At 42.4% G+C, this 15,268-nt stretch overlaps 1 protein-coding gene across 2 annotated transcripts; it reads right to left on the bottom strand.

The window, feature by feature from the left end:
- Positions 1-542: 542 nt before the first annotated feature.
- On the bottom strand, positions 543-14,780 carry she (Src homology 2 domain containing E). Of its 2 annotated transcripts, none has more exons than XM_066683052.1 (7): positions 13,982-14,780; positions 13,634-13,772; positions 10,593-10,719; positions 5,598-5,816; positions 5,230-5,419; positions 3,349-3,468; positions 543-3,098 (listed from the first exon to the last, which is right to left on the bottom strand). In XM_066683052.1, exons 1-7 carry the CDS (start codon positions 14,344-14,346, stop codon positions 2,915-2,917), a joined length of 1,344 nt encoding a protein of 447 aa, XP_066539149.1. In that variant the 5' UTR covers positions 14,347-14,780; the 3' UTR covers positions 543-2,914. The 2 variants fall into 2 exon arrangements, with proteins under 2 accessions (XP_066539149.1, XP_066539150.1); XM_066683053.1 differs by having other exon boundaries at positions 5,230-5,395.
- Positions 14,781-15,268: the final 488 nt, after the last annotated feature.

Here is a 15,268-nt window from a genome sequence, read left to right as displayed (position 1 = left end):
TGTCTGTGTGGGTTTCCTCTGGATGACTATCTGTGAGGCAGGTGGTGTGTTCTCCCTGTGTCTGCGTGGGTTTCCTCCGAATGTTGAACCTCATTGAATGTTGAGAAGCTTGTTTTCCGTCTCTTGTTGAGTTATTTGGGAGATACAGCTTTTTAATTGGACAGCAACTATTAGCTACTATTAGCCTGTCAAAATACCTACTGTTTAATTAATGCGTTTATGTACAAGCACAACACACATTTACACATCGCTGAGAATGATCCATCAGCCAAATCATGGCTGCTCTGTTGTAGTCCTGAACATTGAAGAGTAGAACGAAATGGGGATGAGAAAGAATGCAGAAAAACAAGTGGACTACAGTCTGTAATAGAACAACAAGGGCTCCTGTAAGGTCAGTGTAGCCAAGAAAAATGAACAATGAGTGTAGCTATAGGGTGGGTTTTCCTGATCCAGCGATGGTTCCGTGTAAATTTGGGGCCTAGTATGATGTTTGACTCGGATCATGACGTAAAATAATTTCAGCCCAAACAGGTTTACGATCACAGTTGCTTTATTCTCAGTCTTTACATGGTCTTATATTGTACAAAGGTGAAATATCACCAGCAACAGTCAACAACATCCTTTTTCTCTCTCTTTCCAAAACAAATCAAAATTACTGCTTACGAATATAAACACAGTATTGTATAAATGAGATTTTGGTGTCTTGCTCAAAAAGGCACTCAGTGTGCATTAGGCGACTTGCCTGTTTCATGGTCACTCTAATTAGAGCACACACCCAACAAAACCCATTAAACCCCACTAAAACCCCCACTCCTCCCACGCCATTCCATTCCCCAACTCAGACGATCAATGGAAAGATTTATCACGGATAATCAAGAAGGTTGGCTGGCCTTCGGAACCGCTCTGTGTGCCCCTCAATGGTTCAGCTTAATGGTGTCTTTAGATGGCTCTAGCTTACGAAACTCATCAGGGAGGATGTACAAACGATAACTGGTGGTTGTTTTTGTTTATGTCATTCTTATTATGTCATCAAATTTGTAGTAAATCTGTGTTAAATCAGGAAAAAAAATGTGCACAACTACAATTCTTAGTAAAAAACCAAAGCCAAACAATGCTAAAAAAAAATCAGACAATTATGAGAGCTAATCATTATTGACAACCATCGTTTATTTCTTTGTGTTTCCCTTCAAAATGACTAAATATAAAATTAAGGAAAGAAAAAGTGTCAACATACTCTACACAAATCACACGAGACTATATTGGGCGCAACTTCACGTCCTGAAATCATGTACGTAGTCTCTAACTCTTGGCTTCTTGTTGCAGTTCTCACTTGTGTCAGGCAGGGGGCGTCAAGTAGCAATGCATGTCTGCCCTTCTGGCTCATCCTACTTCCGTGGCGCGTTTAGAATGAACCTGACGGCTAGCTGGCTAATCCTGGCACATCCGCAAGCTTTCAGAAGGCGCCAGAGAGAAGACAGAAATTACAGGCTGTAGGCTTGTGATGGTACCTTTTTCCCTTTTACACCACAAGCAGTCCCAATTTTTCATTTAGAAGGGGCCTGAATGTGAAAACTAGGTAAAAAGGGAAACTCAAACAGTCATACACACTTTAAAAAAGGAAAACCCCACAAACCATTTGGAGAAGACCAGTAATTCAGAATGGGAAATAATTAATAACTAGTTATAGCTTAGTCTTTGGAATTTGGCTTGGAACTTCTAAAAGACTTCTTAACTTGGTCCAGCTCTCCCTTAGGCTCCATCTACTGACTTGGTCTCAGCCTCCTTTAGAATTGACCTTGACTTGATTTCAACGGTCCATAGTCTTGAAATGACTAAAGGTGGATCTAACAACAGCCCTAACCAGCAGTGCTCAAACTTTTCAAACCCTTTTAAATAGTAGATAAATACTACCTGAAGTATTAAACTATGTCTTATACGTCTCTGAAAAATAGCAGCCGAAATCAAATATTGCTGAAACTTTACAGATGAATCCTAATTCGAGTGTAAAACATGAAAAAGAATGGAACATCGTCATCAGACTTATGAAAAGCACACAGGTACTACATCCAGTGTGAGGTTTGGAAGTGTGTGAGTGTATTCTTGGGGGTCTGTGTTCACGACTGTGTTAAAAAATACTTTTTATAAAATTTAGAAAATGTTTTCTCACCATGTGCTAGCACTTCAGTCTGTCTGCGTGCTACACACTTGTCTGATGTGTTTACAAAGCACAGTGAGTATTGACTCACTGTCTTTTAAATAAAAGAAAAACAAACTGTCTCGGCCTGGTACGCTAGGCTTTCTCTCTCTCCGCTCACGGCAAAGGCATCTAGAGTATTTTTAGACAACGAAGAGAACTCCAAGCGTGGAAAAGCATGAACCGAAATGAGGATATCGCTTGTGAGCGCTTCATAGGTGGGTACTTATAAACGTATTTTTGCTGTTTCCTATCACTTAAGGTGGAAATGTCCCCAAACTAACTGGATCACCGCAAGTGCTACAAAACTAAACAACTCGAATTACAAATGAGTTTCTGTGGTAATTCAAACAGTGAGTAAACACTTACAGACAAGCTAAACTTCAGCCACGTACAAACATCAATAGGTTCCACCTTAAAAGACGCTTAGCTTCTGAATGTAAACAACCAGAGAGAGTTGCGCTTATCCACAATCATAGACATTCCCTTTAACTCTGCTGTAGGTTTGATGAAATATCTGTGAGTATGTGTAAGGGGTCAGTGTGTGGGATACAGGGTAAAAGAGGGTCACGTGTTTGGTCCTGCTGAACCGTTGGTGATATAGGTATGTGTGGGTGTGTCTTAGGGACCAGTATGTGTATGTTTGCAGGCAGGTACAGGGGACTCCAGGTCATGCACTTGGCTCTGGTGCTGTAGGTATGTGTGGGTATGTATTAGGGATCAGTGTGTGCGTGGTACAGGGTGCTGGAGGGTCATGTGTTCAGCTCCAGTGAAAGGTAGGCGCTGGGTGCAGTAATGATGCACCACCTCTGGGATGCTGGGGAACACACAGCTGCTCTGGTCCAGTGTGTAGCCACACTCTTTGGTCTGAGCTACGATGATGTGTACACAGCCTTGGCTTGTCCTGGATTGAGAGAGAGAGAGAGAGATAAATCCTAATCAAGTCACAGATGCTTAATTAACTTTATTTGTCCCTTAGAAGTAGGCAACTAGGACATCACTGGGTGAATCTAAAGATCATGGATCAATCTGATGGTAAATGCTTGTAATGTACATCAAACTATTAATCCCAAATGTTTGTTTTTCTCAGTATGTGCCCTGTATTATCTAATATTCACATATAACTAGATACATACGAATGCACACAATCTTACTTGAGGGCGATGGAGTATTTGCTGGTCGAGGATTCGCTGTCACGCACCAGGAAACTCGCTTCCCTGCAGTTCTGCAGCTGAGCCTCAGCCTCCTGACGACTCACACTGCCATGATACCAGCTACGGGGGGACAGTGAGATTATGTATAACATTATGTAATAAAGTCATGTGCATAAGATGCCGTCTACATGAGAAGTGAGTTTTCTGTATTTTTTTTTTTCAGTTTATAAAAATCAACAGAACTGAACCTGAGAGAAAACAACAGAGCTCTGAATTTTGTAACTGTGCTGTCTTTAACTTCTCCAGAACTCTGATCCTGTAGCCTCTCTGTTTCTTGAGGTGAAAAGGCCATCACCTATGTGTCATTAGACGAGTGCGGTTAGTACCTTTCAGCCTTGTCTTTTTTTGAGTTTCAGTTGCGTGTCTGAAACCTGCATCTGAAGGGGTTTAAAAGGAGTGACGAGAGCCTTGTTTTGTACCTTCCTCTGTAGATCTTCAAACTCTGCTTTGGTATGAACCTCCCAACTCAGACCTATGGTAATGGTATCTTTGGATACCTTCCTAAGGTCCAACTTAGGAAACTCATTGGAGAAAATAACTTGTAGCTGAGAATTGCCACTTTCTCTGTGCTGCTGTTCGTTAACACACTTACATTAGCAAACAGGTCCCGGCATTGCCTGAGACACTGGTGACTCCCTGCCTTGGATTGCTGAAGATGCACTGGAGTATTGTGAGTTTTAATAGCCTCTGTTTTGATTTTCAATATTCTATTTCCTTTTTCATTTACAGTATTGACAGACAGTATAATCCACAGTGAGCTGCAGTTCTAATCATATTACACTCACATGTTCACACATTCACTCACTCATGCTCTCAGATGCTCATTCACATGCTCACTCAGACACATAAGCTCAATCACACCTTCACCCACACACTCACACATAGAGTCACTTATACCTCACTCACACCCCCCTTCACATGTGTATTTATAGCAGTAAAATTTCAAATGATATTATTTATGCATTCATTCATTATCTGTAAGCGCTTATCCAGTTCAGGGTCGCGGTGGGTCCAGAGCCTACCTGGAATCACTGGGCGCAAGGCAGGAACACACCCTGGAGGGGGCGCCAGTCCTTCACTGGGCAACACACACATTCACTCACACACTCGCACCTACGGACAATTTTGAGTCGCGAATCCACCTGCCAACGTGTGTTTTTGGACTGTGGGAGGAAACCGGAGCACCCGGAGGAAACCCACACAGACACGGAGAGAACACACCACACTCCTCACAGACAGTCACCCGGAGGAAACCCACACAGACACAGGGAGAGCACACCACACTCCTCACAGACAGTCACCCGGAGGAAACCCACGCAGAGACAGGGAGAACACACCACACTCCTCACAGACAGTCACCCGGAGGAAACCCACGCAGACACAGGGAGAACACACCACACTCCTCACAGACAGTCACCCAGAGGAAACCCACGCAGACACAGGGAGAACACACCACACTCCTCACAGACAGTCACCCGGAGGAAACCCACGCAGACACAGGGAGAACACACCACACTCCTCACAGACAGTAACCCGGAGGAAACCCACGCAGACACAGGGAGAACACACCACACTCCTCACAGACAGTCACCCGGAACCTCCAGGTCCCTGGAGCTGTGTGACTGCAACACTAACCTGTTGCACCACTGTGCTGCCCTGATAATATTTATTATTACATTTTATTTCTTAATCACCAAGCTGCTGATGTCTGGATTTTTTGCTCATAGATCTGTGCATGTCCTTTTGGATGCGCAGACACCAATGTTTCCAGCAGACTCCCGTGTTCCAGTGTAAACATCATGAAAGCTTTTCGGTACTCGCCTCTGTTTGTCCAAGGGTAAGGTGGGGTCCACTTTGGGGGTCTCTGTGTCGGGGCTGGGGTTCGAGGAGGTGGGGGAGGGGGGCGAGGGGCGCAGGGATTTGGGGGTCCAGCTCTTCACTGAGCGCAAGGTCTGCTGCTTCACGATCGGGGGTCCACCACCATCCTCTTTACACACACCATCAAACTGAGCTGGTGATCATAACATAGATATTAATTCTCAAAATATAGTCTCTTATGAATGAGTACATTCAGCTACCTGAAGGTGCCCTCCTTGTGGATATATACACATTCAGACTGCTAGACTGGTGCTAACTGCTAATTGCTAGTTCATTGTTAGCCACATTAGCCTCATAGATCTCGTAATTACCTGAAAGGGCCCGGACGATCTGCTCTTTCTTCCACTCCCAGGGCAGTTCGTACTCTGCAGGTGGTCGGGGGTCAGACTCTGGCCGGGTCAGGGGGATCCCCTCCAGGACCTCCTCATATGGGACATCGTAGATCTGTGGCGGTCCGGAGCTCTCTCCCTCTCCCCCATTCAACACCACACACACTTTCAGCAGGTCTTTTGATCCTCGACGACGAATCTCTACATGAACACACACAACAGAGTGGAGTGGTTTACGGCTAAAACTGGACATTAGTTTGCATTAATCTACAAACGTTTGCCACTCCTGGTTAAGTTAAATATTTTGTTAATTTTTTAAGTTGAAATAAGTGAACACAACCTCAACAGCAGCACCACCACTGCCACTCGGGACCCCATGCAGCACCCAAATATGCAAATTACCACAGCATAGGTATAAAATAACTCAAAACATCCTGTGTGTCCAGGACTTTTCTTGTGTAAAATTAACTGACTGCAAAAGAATTAAAAACAAAAAGCAGCACATGACAATAAGGGCTTCTCTTTTCTTTACTCTTTTCCTATGGATCCAGGAGTCCATAGGCAGCCTAAATTACATGATGCCAAATATCCCATGATATTAATTTTGACAATTTTTTTCATAAAGTAAAACAAGCCAATTTTACTAAATTACATTCAGCAAAATAAAACAGAGTATGAAAAAAGGAGCTTTATTATAGATAATGTCATTAAAATATTTAATTTTGGCAATCTAACCTCTCACACATGGACCCACCCCCCCAGAAAAATCCCTACATTCACCTACATTCATAAGGTTTAAGTCATAAACCTACATTCACGTTAATATTTTTAAACCTGGTTTACACCTTTTTGTAGTTTATCCATGTAAAGTCTTTGTAGTTCTAGTCTAACCAAAAGCCAACGATTTTTTGCTGAAAACCTGTCACTACCAGAGACCTCCTCCCAGAATAGATAGCAATCCTTAGAGTAAAAGGCATATAGGGGGCAAGGAAGAGAAACTCCACAGAGTGAATGTAAACAAACCAGCAGCTCCAAAACTCCAGCAGCGCTGCTGTGTCTGATCCTGTTTTACCAGTGCAGCACACACACACCACATTATAGTCACTGCAGTATTAAGAATCATCCACCACCAAAATTATTATTGCTCTTTAGTTGTCCTGGATGTGTGTGTGTGTGTGTGTGTTGGGGGTGTGGGTGGGGGTTTCCTGATCAGTGAAGCACAGGGTGAAAGGTGGCTAAGAAGGTATGCAGTGTAACAGGTTCACTACAGTCTGTATGTGTAGACTTTACAAAGTGGTCAGTGGAGATGATTAAATTGACAATAAATATAGATATAAAGGGACACACTTCCATTTTTTGGCTGATTGTGTAGAATTGCTCTTACATTTTTGTAGCGCTACAAATATATGTATTTTTAAATACATCTTTATGTAATTTTTCATCCACTTCAAACAATATATAACTGTATTTAATTAATAGTACTTTCATAAATGTACTAGATATTTCTATTATATACTACACTTTGCCCCTTGCCCACTTTGGAGGTTGTACTCTTGGCACTCACTCCACTTTCAGCTGAACTTTTCATAAAAGAAAGGTGCTGCAAGGGATGTTTATGCTTTCTTTTGTAGCGGAGATGCGTAAGTTGCTGTGTAAAAACATTATCCGTCTTGCTCAAATATTTTAAAAATGATTGAGCAAATACCCAAATCTGTTGTGTCCCACGCCCCACAAATAGACAAATGTTGACTTGATTGTTGATTCAAAGCCAGTGTTATTAAACATTCCCCAGACATTTCCATTATACACACACACACATAAACATATGATTCCGCGCAAAAATTAGAAAACCACCCTTCATATTTTTCCAGCTTCAGGGAAATACCTTTTCAAAAGAAATTCTCAGCAACTTAATGTCAATGTTTTCATTTTTAAACATCGTCACCATTTGTCTTTAGGCAGCCTCCAGTTTTTTTTTTCATTTTCCGAAGATCCCTGTTTTCACATCACCACAGTTTCTTAGACGTTATGTGTTCCCACAGGTAATAAGTATGTCGTCCCACATTAATCCAAATCATTTTAAATTCTGGTGACAGAAAGGTGTTCAGAAATCTGAGAGGAGGAGTTTGGGGGCTCGGAGATGTCTTGTGGGGGTTTTAAGACCTCAGTGGGAACTGATAATGACTGTAATGGAGCTGAAACTGACCAAAATATCCAACACATCAGAGGCGGCCATATTCCGTTTTTATTTTATTTATTTATTTATTTATTTAGTCTGTGTGTAACCTCAACCTATTTTGTATTTTGTAGATATAACTTATATATAATGCAGCTAAAGTAAACCATCAATCTAAATAAGTCAAACGTAAGTTGAATGTAAAAATGTAACTAAACTAGACTAAATAGATTGTCCATGTACTAGGTGAACAAATAAGATTTAATTGAAGTATTTAATTGTAATTGAAATTTCAAACATTCTCCTTCTCTATTATCACTTTTTGGTAACTGTTTTATAGTATTGTTTTTATGTAAATATCAATAAAAATATCATTTTATTAAACAAATATAATAATCTGAAAATTTGTTCTGTTCTTGGGGAGAATATTGTATTCAAAATATGTGTGAGTTTTGGTTTAGACTTTAGATTTAAAGTGATTTCTGTGTGAACGGAGCATATTAACATTTCTTTCTTTCTATTTTTTATTTTTTTTAATAAAATGACATTTGGGGGCGGCACGGTGGCGCAGCAGGTAGGTGTCGCAGTCACACAGCTCCAGGGACCTGGAGGTTGTGGGTTCGATTCCCGCTCAGGGTCACTGTCTGTGAGGAGTGTGGTGTGTTCTCTCTGTGTCTGCGTGGGTTTCCTCCGGGTGACTGTCTGTGAGGAGTGTGGTGTGTTCTCTCTGTGTCTGCGTGGGTTTCCTCCGGGTGACTGTCTGTGAGGAGTGTGGTGTGTTCTCTCTGTGTCTGCGTGGGTTTCCTCCGGGTGACTGTCTGTGAGGAGCGTGGTGTGTTCTCTCTGTGTCTGCGTGGGTTTCCTCCGGGTGACTGTCTGTGAGGAGTGTGGTGTGTTCTCTCTGTGTCTGCATGGGTTTCCTCCGGGTGACTGTCTGTGAGGAGTGTGGTGTGTTCTCCCTGTGTCTGCGTGGGTTTCCTCTGGGTGACTGTCTGTGAGGAGTGTGGTGTGTTCTCTCTGTGTCTGCGTAGGTTTCCTCAGGGTGACTGTCTGTGAGGAGTGTGGTGTGTTCTCCCTGTGTCTGCGTGGGTTTCCTCCAGAAGACTGTCTGTGAGGAGTGTGGTGTGTTCTCCCTGTGTCTGCGTGGGTTTCCTCCAGGTGCTCCGGTTTTCTCCCACAGTCCAAAAACACACATTGATAGGTGAATTGGCGACTCAAAAGTGTCCGTAGGTGTGAGTGTGTGAGTGAATGTGTGTGTGTGTCTGTGTTGCCCTGTGAAGGACTGGCGCCCCCTCCAGGGTGTATTCCCTGCCTTGCGCCCAATGATTCCAGGTAGGCTCTGGACCCACCGCGACCCTGAACTGGATAATGAATGAATGAATGAAAATTACATTTGTTATTTTCAAGACTATACAACAGTTATCATAAAATGACAAAAGATCAGGAGAATGTTTTGAATTTACAAATGTCAGTCACACAAAAACACTTTAAATCTTATTATTATGCCTACTTCTGTTTAGTGTGTGATTCCCTGTAGAAACTAAAATGAATTTGCTTACAGTGTAAAAATGTTTGCACATTTCATAAAATAAACAAAAATATGGTTATAATAAAGAAGTTTAAGTGCGCAAAATGTAAAATAATGTGCCATACAGTGTTGCAGTGTAAAATGACCAAAAATAGCAAGTTAAGTTGTCAGTGTGTAATGTAAAATGCCAAATCATCCCACTTTGGAGTGGTTCAAACATTTTGCAAAACCGTTGAGGCAAGTGGGCCAATGAAAATGGGAATGTGACCTAGACATGCACCAGAATATGTTTGCTGTATGGGAATCAGTTTGAATATGGCTGATAGTTTGGCTGTGTGTCGTTTTTGTTGTTTATCTGACCAAACCCAGTTAAGCCATTGGTAATTCAACTTCCCCAATAACACACAAAGCTGCGGGGATTAGGGCAAGAACATGCTCCATTCCAGACTGTTTCTTGATGAACTGCCACAGGGGAAGTGAAGTTTTAAAAGAACATGTGCTGAAACCGGTCTTTCCAAACAGTGCTGTTTAGACACGGAGAGAACACTGCTGTGGTGTTTGATCCTTGCAGTATTTTGACCAAAGCATTTCACAGATATTTCATTATGACCCCAGGACTGTATTAACTTTCAGAAAAGATGTGTAACATTACACCTTTAAAGACCGTAACCTCCATTTGGAGGAGGCACTCTGTGGTTCATTCAGAGGTAACAAACAATTTAGTTCTTTGACATCAAAAATAAAACAGAACCGCTTTTATAAATACTGTGTGTGCCACTTTGCTGGTGACTGAAACAAATTGTTGTCAAAATGAAGCTCAGCGCTGGACCTTTCTACATCCTAAGCCTTCTGTCACTTTGCGTCTGGACTATTGTGTGAGAAAACAATGGCTGTACCAGGGGAAGGCTGGCCCAGGCCTGTGATTGGCCAGCTTTGGCTGAGCACTTCCTGAGTTCTGGGAAGAGATTTTTTGGGGGAGGGGGAGGTTTTTCTCACACAACCAGGCGACTCTGTTGGATGGGGTGGGGGTGGGGGGTGGCAGGGGTCAGCTTCCTGTCCAGAGAATGGGGCAAAGGAAACACAGACAGGAAACAGGAAGCAGAAAGAGGAAACTACGCCCATTGTCCCAGCACAACACCATTACTGTGGCAACGAGCAGCGAGAGAAAGAGAGATAGAGAAAGAGGGGTGCTGAGGTACTTTTTAAAGAAAACATAACCTGAAAACTACATCTCTGTTCTGTAGAGAAAGAGAGAGAGAGAGAGAAATATTACCTGTGATAATAAGTTGGGCATCATAAGGCTCCATGTAACCATCATTCTCTCCTTCTCTTTCAGCTTCTCTCTGCTCCCTTGTTTTTTCAGCATCGTAAGGGTCAGCATAATCCTCCAGGATAATCAGCTGTTGAAAGAGAGAGAGAGGCAGAGGGAGTGTGTGAGAGAGAAGGTTCATTAACTACAGTGTGAACAAGCTAGTAGTTCTACACTGGTAATTAATTTAGAAGCATGTTGGACATTACAGACGAGTGCAGACACTTCAGTATTGTCCCACCTCTGAGTATCTCCAATCACAGCACTGGATCCATGTTTATGTTAAAGCGCAAGTTTAAACTGAGTAAAACAAGCACGGGTGTGGAGAAATAAGGGTACTGGTTAAACATGCCTAAAAATGAATAGTACCGAGAAGAAAGACAACTGTGCTAAAACGTCTAAAAGCCACAGCTTCTGCTCCTCGCTCCTCATTCCCGGGCTCTCGCAGTGAACTGAGCTGTGGCTCGTTCTCATTTAAAGTAACAGGTGCTAACACCAGTCATTCTGAACAAGGCTGTTATGTTAGCTTCACCAAACATTTAACTAAACGCCCAAAAACGTGTTCGGACATGGATAAGGGATATGATATGTCCCCTTTAAGTGAACATAACATTCCAGAATTCTTCAAACAAACAAACAAACAAAACACCGTCTTCTAATACATTTAACAAATGTTTATATAACAGAAGTATGTGGCCACACCTCTATTAACCCACAAACACTGGCAGTAGTATGTGTTTTAGTGAAGAGATTAGGCGCTTTAAACATGGCTGTATTTTAGGTAGCCATTTATTTTGTGAATACTCATCCCTGCTAGAGCTGCCCTGGACAACCGTAAGTGCACTTATTATGAATCATCTAAAAAACACTAATATGTCACTAAGCTCTGTATACCAAGTGAATTATGGGAGCATATTGTGGCCATAGTTAGTAAAATAGTTTATTTAAAGTTTCCTGATTAATCACATGTGGAAATACACTTCTAACAGAAGTCAATGAGCCGATGCTCAGGGTCTTCACCTTTGTCTTATGTTATAGAAATGCAGGAGTATGCTAAAAGATTTTCATGCATCAATCTAAACCACTGGAGGATATTATGTCCCATCTCCTTTTCAGTTCAACACTGGCCCTCCCCCTCCCCCGACGCCCCTGGGGTTTTTGTTGTGACTTCATGAGGCTCTGATTTCTGTAGTGTTATGTTCAAAGTGTCGCCTCAGGATCCGTCCAGCGATGGGAGCGTCCGTATCGAGTGACATAAGAACTCTTCAAACATCCCCCCTTCACTGGGGACAGGAAGAAAAGACACACATTGTATTGTGTGGTCATTCTATTCTTTCTGTATTTGTGTTAGGGTGTGTGTGTGTGTGCACACCTGTGAGTGTTTTGTGTGTGTGTGTGAGAGAGAGATGGGGGTTTCAGGACACATCCTCACTTGTTCATCCAGAACATTAAAACACTTCTGAATATACTCGTCACTGACTATATAGGTGCACTTCGTATTTCTATAAAGTCAGAGACAGTAGCTCACCTGTTGCTCCGCATACTTAGTTAGCCTTATTTCACCCTCTGCCTCAATGCTCAGGACCCCTACTAGAAGATGGCACCAAAAAGCTAAAGCTAGGTGTGTCTAATTGAGCAGATAGTGAGTGGACACAGTGTTTAAAAACTCCAGGAGCACTGCTGTGTCTGATCTTCTCATACTAGTACAACACACGCTAACATACCACAACTATATCAGTGTCACTGCCGTGCTGAGAATGACCATATTGTCTAAGTGTTTTTGTGGTTCAAGGGTGTGTGTGTGTGTGTGTGTGTGTGTGTGTGTTTAGGCAGTACGACAGAGTAATAGAGACAGGAAGAGAAGGCAGGGAATGGTTCATGTGTATTGTGTTTGCTCTCCTACTGACTGATCATAATGCAATCACACACTGAACAGAGGATAGGAATAGAGAAGAAAATGGGGAGGGGGGATATGGCTGAAACAAAGAGAGATACTGATCTCTGCTTTCACAACAAAAATGTTTTCTTTTAGTTCCCACAGACAATATGTAGTATATCAGGTCAAGTGTTTAATAGCAATAGCTTATAATGTATTGACTCTCTCTCTCTCTCTCTCTCTCTCTCTCTCTCTCTCTCTCTATCTCTCTCTCTCTCTCTCTCTCTCTTATAACCTTCCACACTAAACAGTCTTAGCATTAAAATGACTGGACGCTGCTGGCTTGATGTTTTTGGGTGCTGAATAATTCGCTGTCCAGTGTTGACTCTAAGGTATTTAAACTTCAGCAGCAACTGCTGTTTCTGATCCACTCACACACTAACACACCTGCTGAGAATGATCCACCAGTCAAATAATTCTTGTTCTGTGTTCATGGTCCTGGAAAGGTCCTTACCATTGATTAACAGAGAAAAGAGTAAACAAAGTATGCAGAGCAACAAATGGACTACAGTCTGTAATAGTAGAAATACAAAGGGGACCTGTGTGCTTAGTGAAGCTGATAAAGTGGACAGAGAGTGTATCAACAAGTAGGTCATTTTAATGTTTTGACTGAGTGTATGATTATATGTGATTTATGATTTTTATATTTTCTATAGAATATGAGAATATCAAAACATCCCCTTTGTCCAAAACCTCACAAATGATCCAGAATAGTTTTGGAAAATGTCTATTTTTATTATTTATTTTTCTTCTGTGAAGAAACAAGTTTGAAGATATAAACTGTTAGGTCAATTCCGTGTACGTAAGTATAACTGGGATGGATCTGTCCTTTTCCATGTTAGTAGTTGTTCTTTTCCTCACATATAAGTAAAGGATAAAGAATAAAGGATCTTAGTCCCACTCTATCCATTCACTTGCTCAAGAACTACACAGACACGGCGTGGACGTAACAACTGGCACTAAGTTAGAAGTGTGTAACAAAAGTGTGGACTTTACAGAAGGTTTTATAGATATCTTTGTAGATGTAGGAACTGAGACAAAGACTCACAAAGGATCGGTCAGAACTCACCGTCTCAGTTTTGACCGGTGATTTCTTCTCGCTCTCTGTCCCCAAACTCTCGGCCGGACCACCACTGTACTTCGGACACTTGTCTTGTTTGTCCACTTTGATCATGCGGCTCATGTACGCGTCGGCAATGCTGGTGGTCCTGAGAGTAGAGATGGGAGAGTTGAGTTTTTTCACTGAAACACACACATATATGTGTGTGTGTGTATTTCTCATTTTATTAACCAAACCTGTTTTCTTCTCCTGTGAAGATGGTTGCAGATTATTGTAACACAAACAAATTATTATTTCATTATTTACATTGGGTTTGTATGGGACATCACAATGTAAATGTGACACCAAATCTCCTACCTGAGAGTGCGATGATCTTCAAAGCCCTCCATTTTGGGATTCTTTTTGTTCTTGCCCGGAATAAGGATCTCCCAGATTTTTCCATCTTTTCCTGACCCAGAACCCGAGCTCCAGTGGTTCCGGCCCAGCTCAATGGCTGAGTTCTTTCGTGTTCTTCCAGACAGCAGCGATCCAACACCACCTCCACTACCAACTCCACCTGCAACTCCACCATTTTCTGAATTTTTCCGGAGGCTCCCTTTGGCCCCAGAGCCCCCGGTGAACCCCGGTTTCGGTCTGGTCTGAGGTCCGGATTCGGACGCCGATCGGGTGCGATCTGAACCCGTTTTCAGACTGGTGGGGAAATCTTTGAACCACTTTGCCATTTCCAACAAATCTCCATGCACATACACAGCAACTTTCAGCAACTTTCAGCCTCTTTGCTTACCTTCTTGTTCAGTTAACGTTGAGTTCTGTCCAATCAGATTCGACTTGATTTGGTGGGAAATTGGGGATCGGTGAGTAAATACAAAATTTCAAACAAATCTCTCTGAATCTCTTTAAAAAATTTGGGGGAACAGCTCCAAATAGGTAAAATCCCTCCAATCCTCACTTGCAACTTGTTCTTATCCCATTCGTTGACTTTTCTAGCAACTGTCTTTGTGTCCCCACACTTACATTTGGGACGTGACTTGTTCTCCCTCAAATTTTATTATTCCCGCAAGATGAAGAGGAGCCTCTGAAGGGCATAAACACGGAAAAACTGGAAGTTTTTCTTCACTCTCACTGAAGAGCCCATTCCCGGAGTGTCCACTCAAAGCCACGGTCCACACGCACTGAGAGAAGGACGCACTCCTGAGCTGTGGGAGGAGGGTTTAGGAAGCTGATGGGGAGCTTGGGGAGGAGAATGAGAGTGGGGGAGCTGGAGAGGAAGGGGACAGGAGAGGGGAGGGCTACAGGTCCAAGTCACTCAGGGTCTACACAGTAGCCAGAGGAGCAACTAATACAAAAGCTTTAACCAGCTTTCAGTTAGGATATCAAATGTCCCTGTGATGGACCTATTCACTTAACAATGCACTCAGAGTGAATTCTCCAAAGACAAAAAGGACAAACGTTACAATGAGGGAATTCAGCTATGCCAAGTTGCACCAGCTGTGTACAAAGCTTGTATAATTCTCACAGAAAAACACGAAAACAAATAGAACATTGCACATGAGCCAAGGTCACCATGCTCAATGCCAGTGTCAGCTAGAGGGGTCTAAAGCTAAAGAGTAATGGCACTCCGTATACTACCAAAAAAAAGCTGGA

Source organism: Hoplias malabaricus, chromosome 10 (genome assembly GCF_029633855.1).
Source record: "Hoplias malabaricus isolate fHopMal1 chromosome 10, fHopMal1.hap1, whole genome shotgun sequence".
Taxonomy (NCBI): domain Eukaryota; kingdom Metazoa; phylum Chordata; class Actinopteri; order Characiformes; family Erythrinidae; genus Hoplias; species Hoplias malabaricus.
The sequence above is the reverse complement of the archived record's forward strand: the minus strand, read 5'-3'. Positions and strand labels throughout refer to the sequence as shown.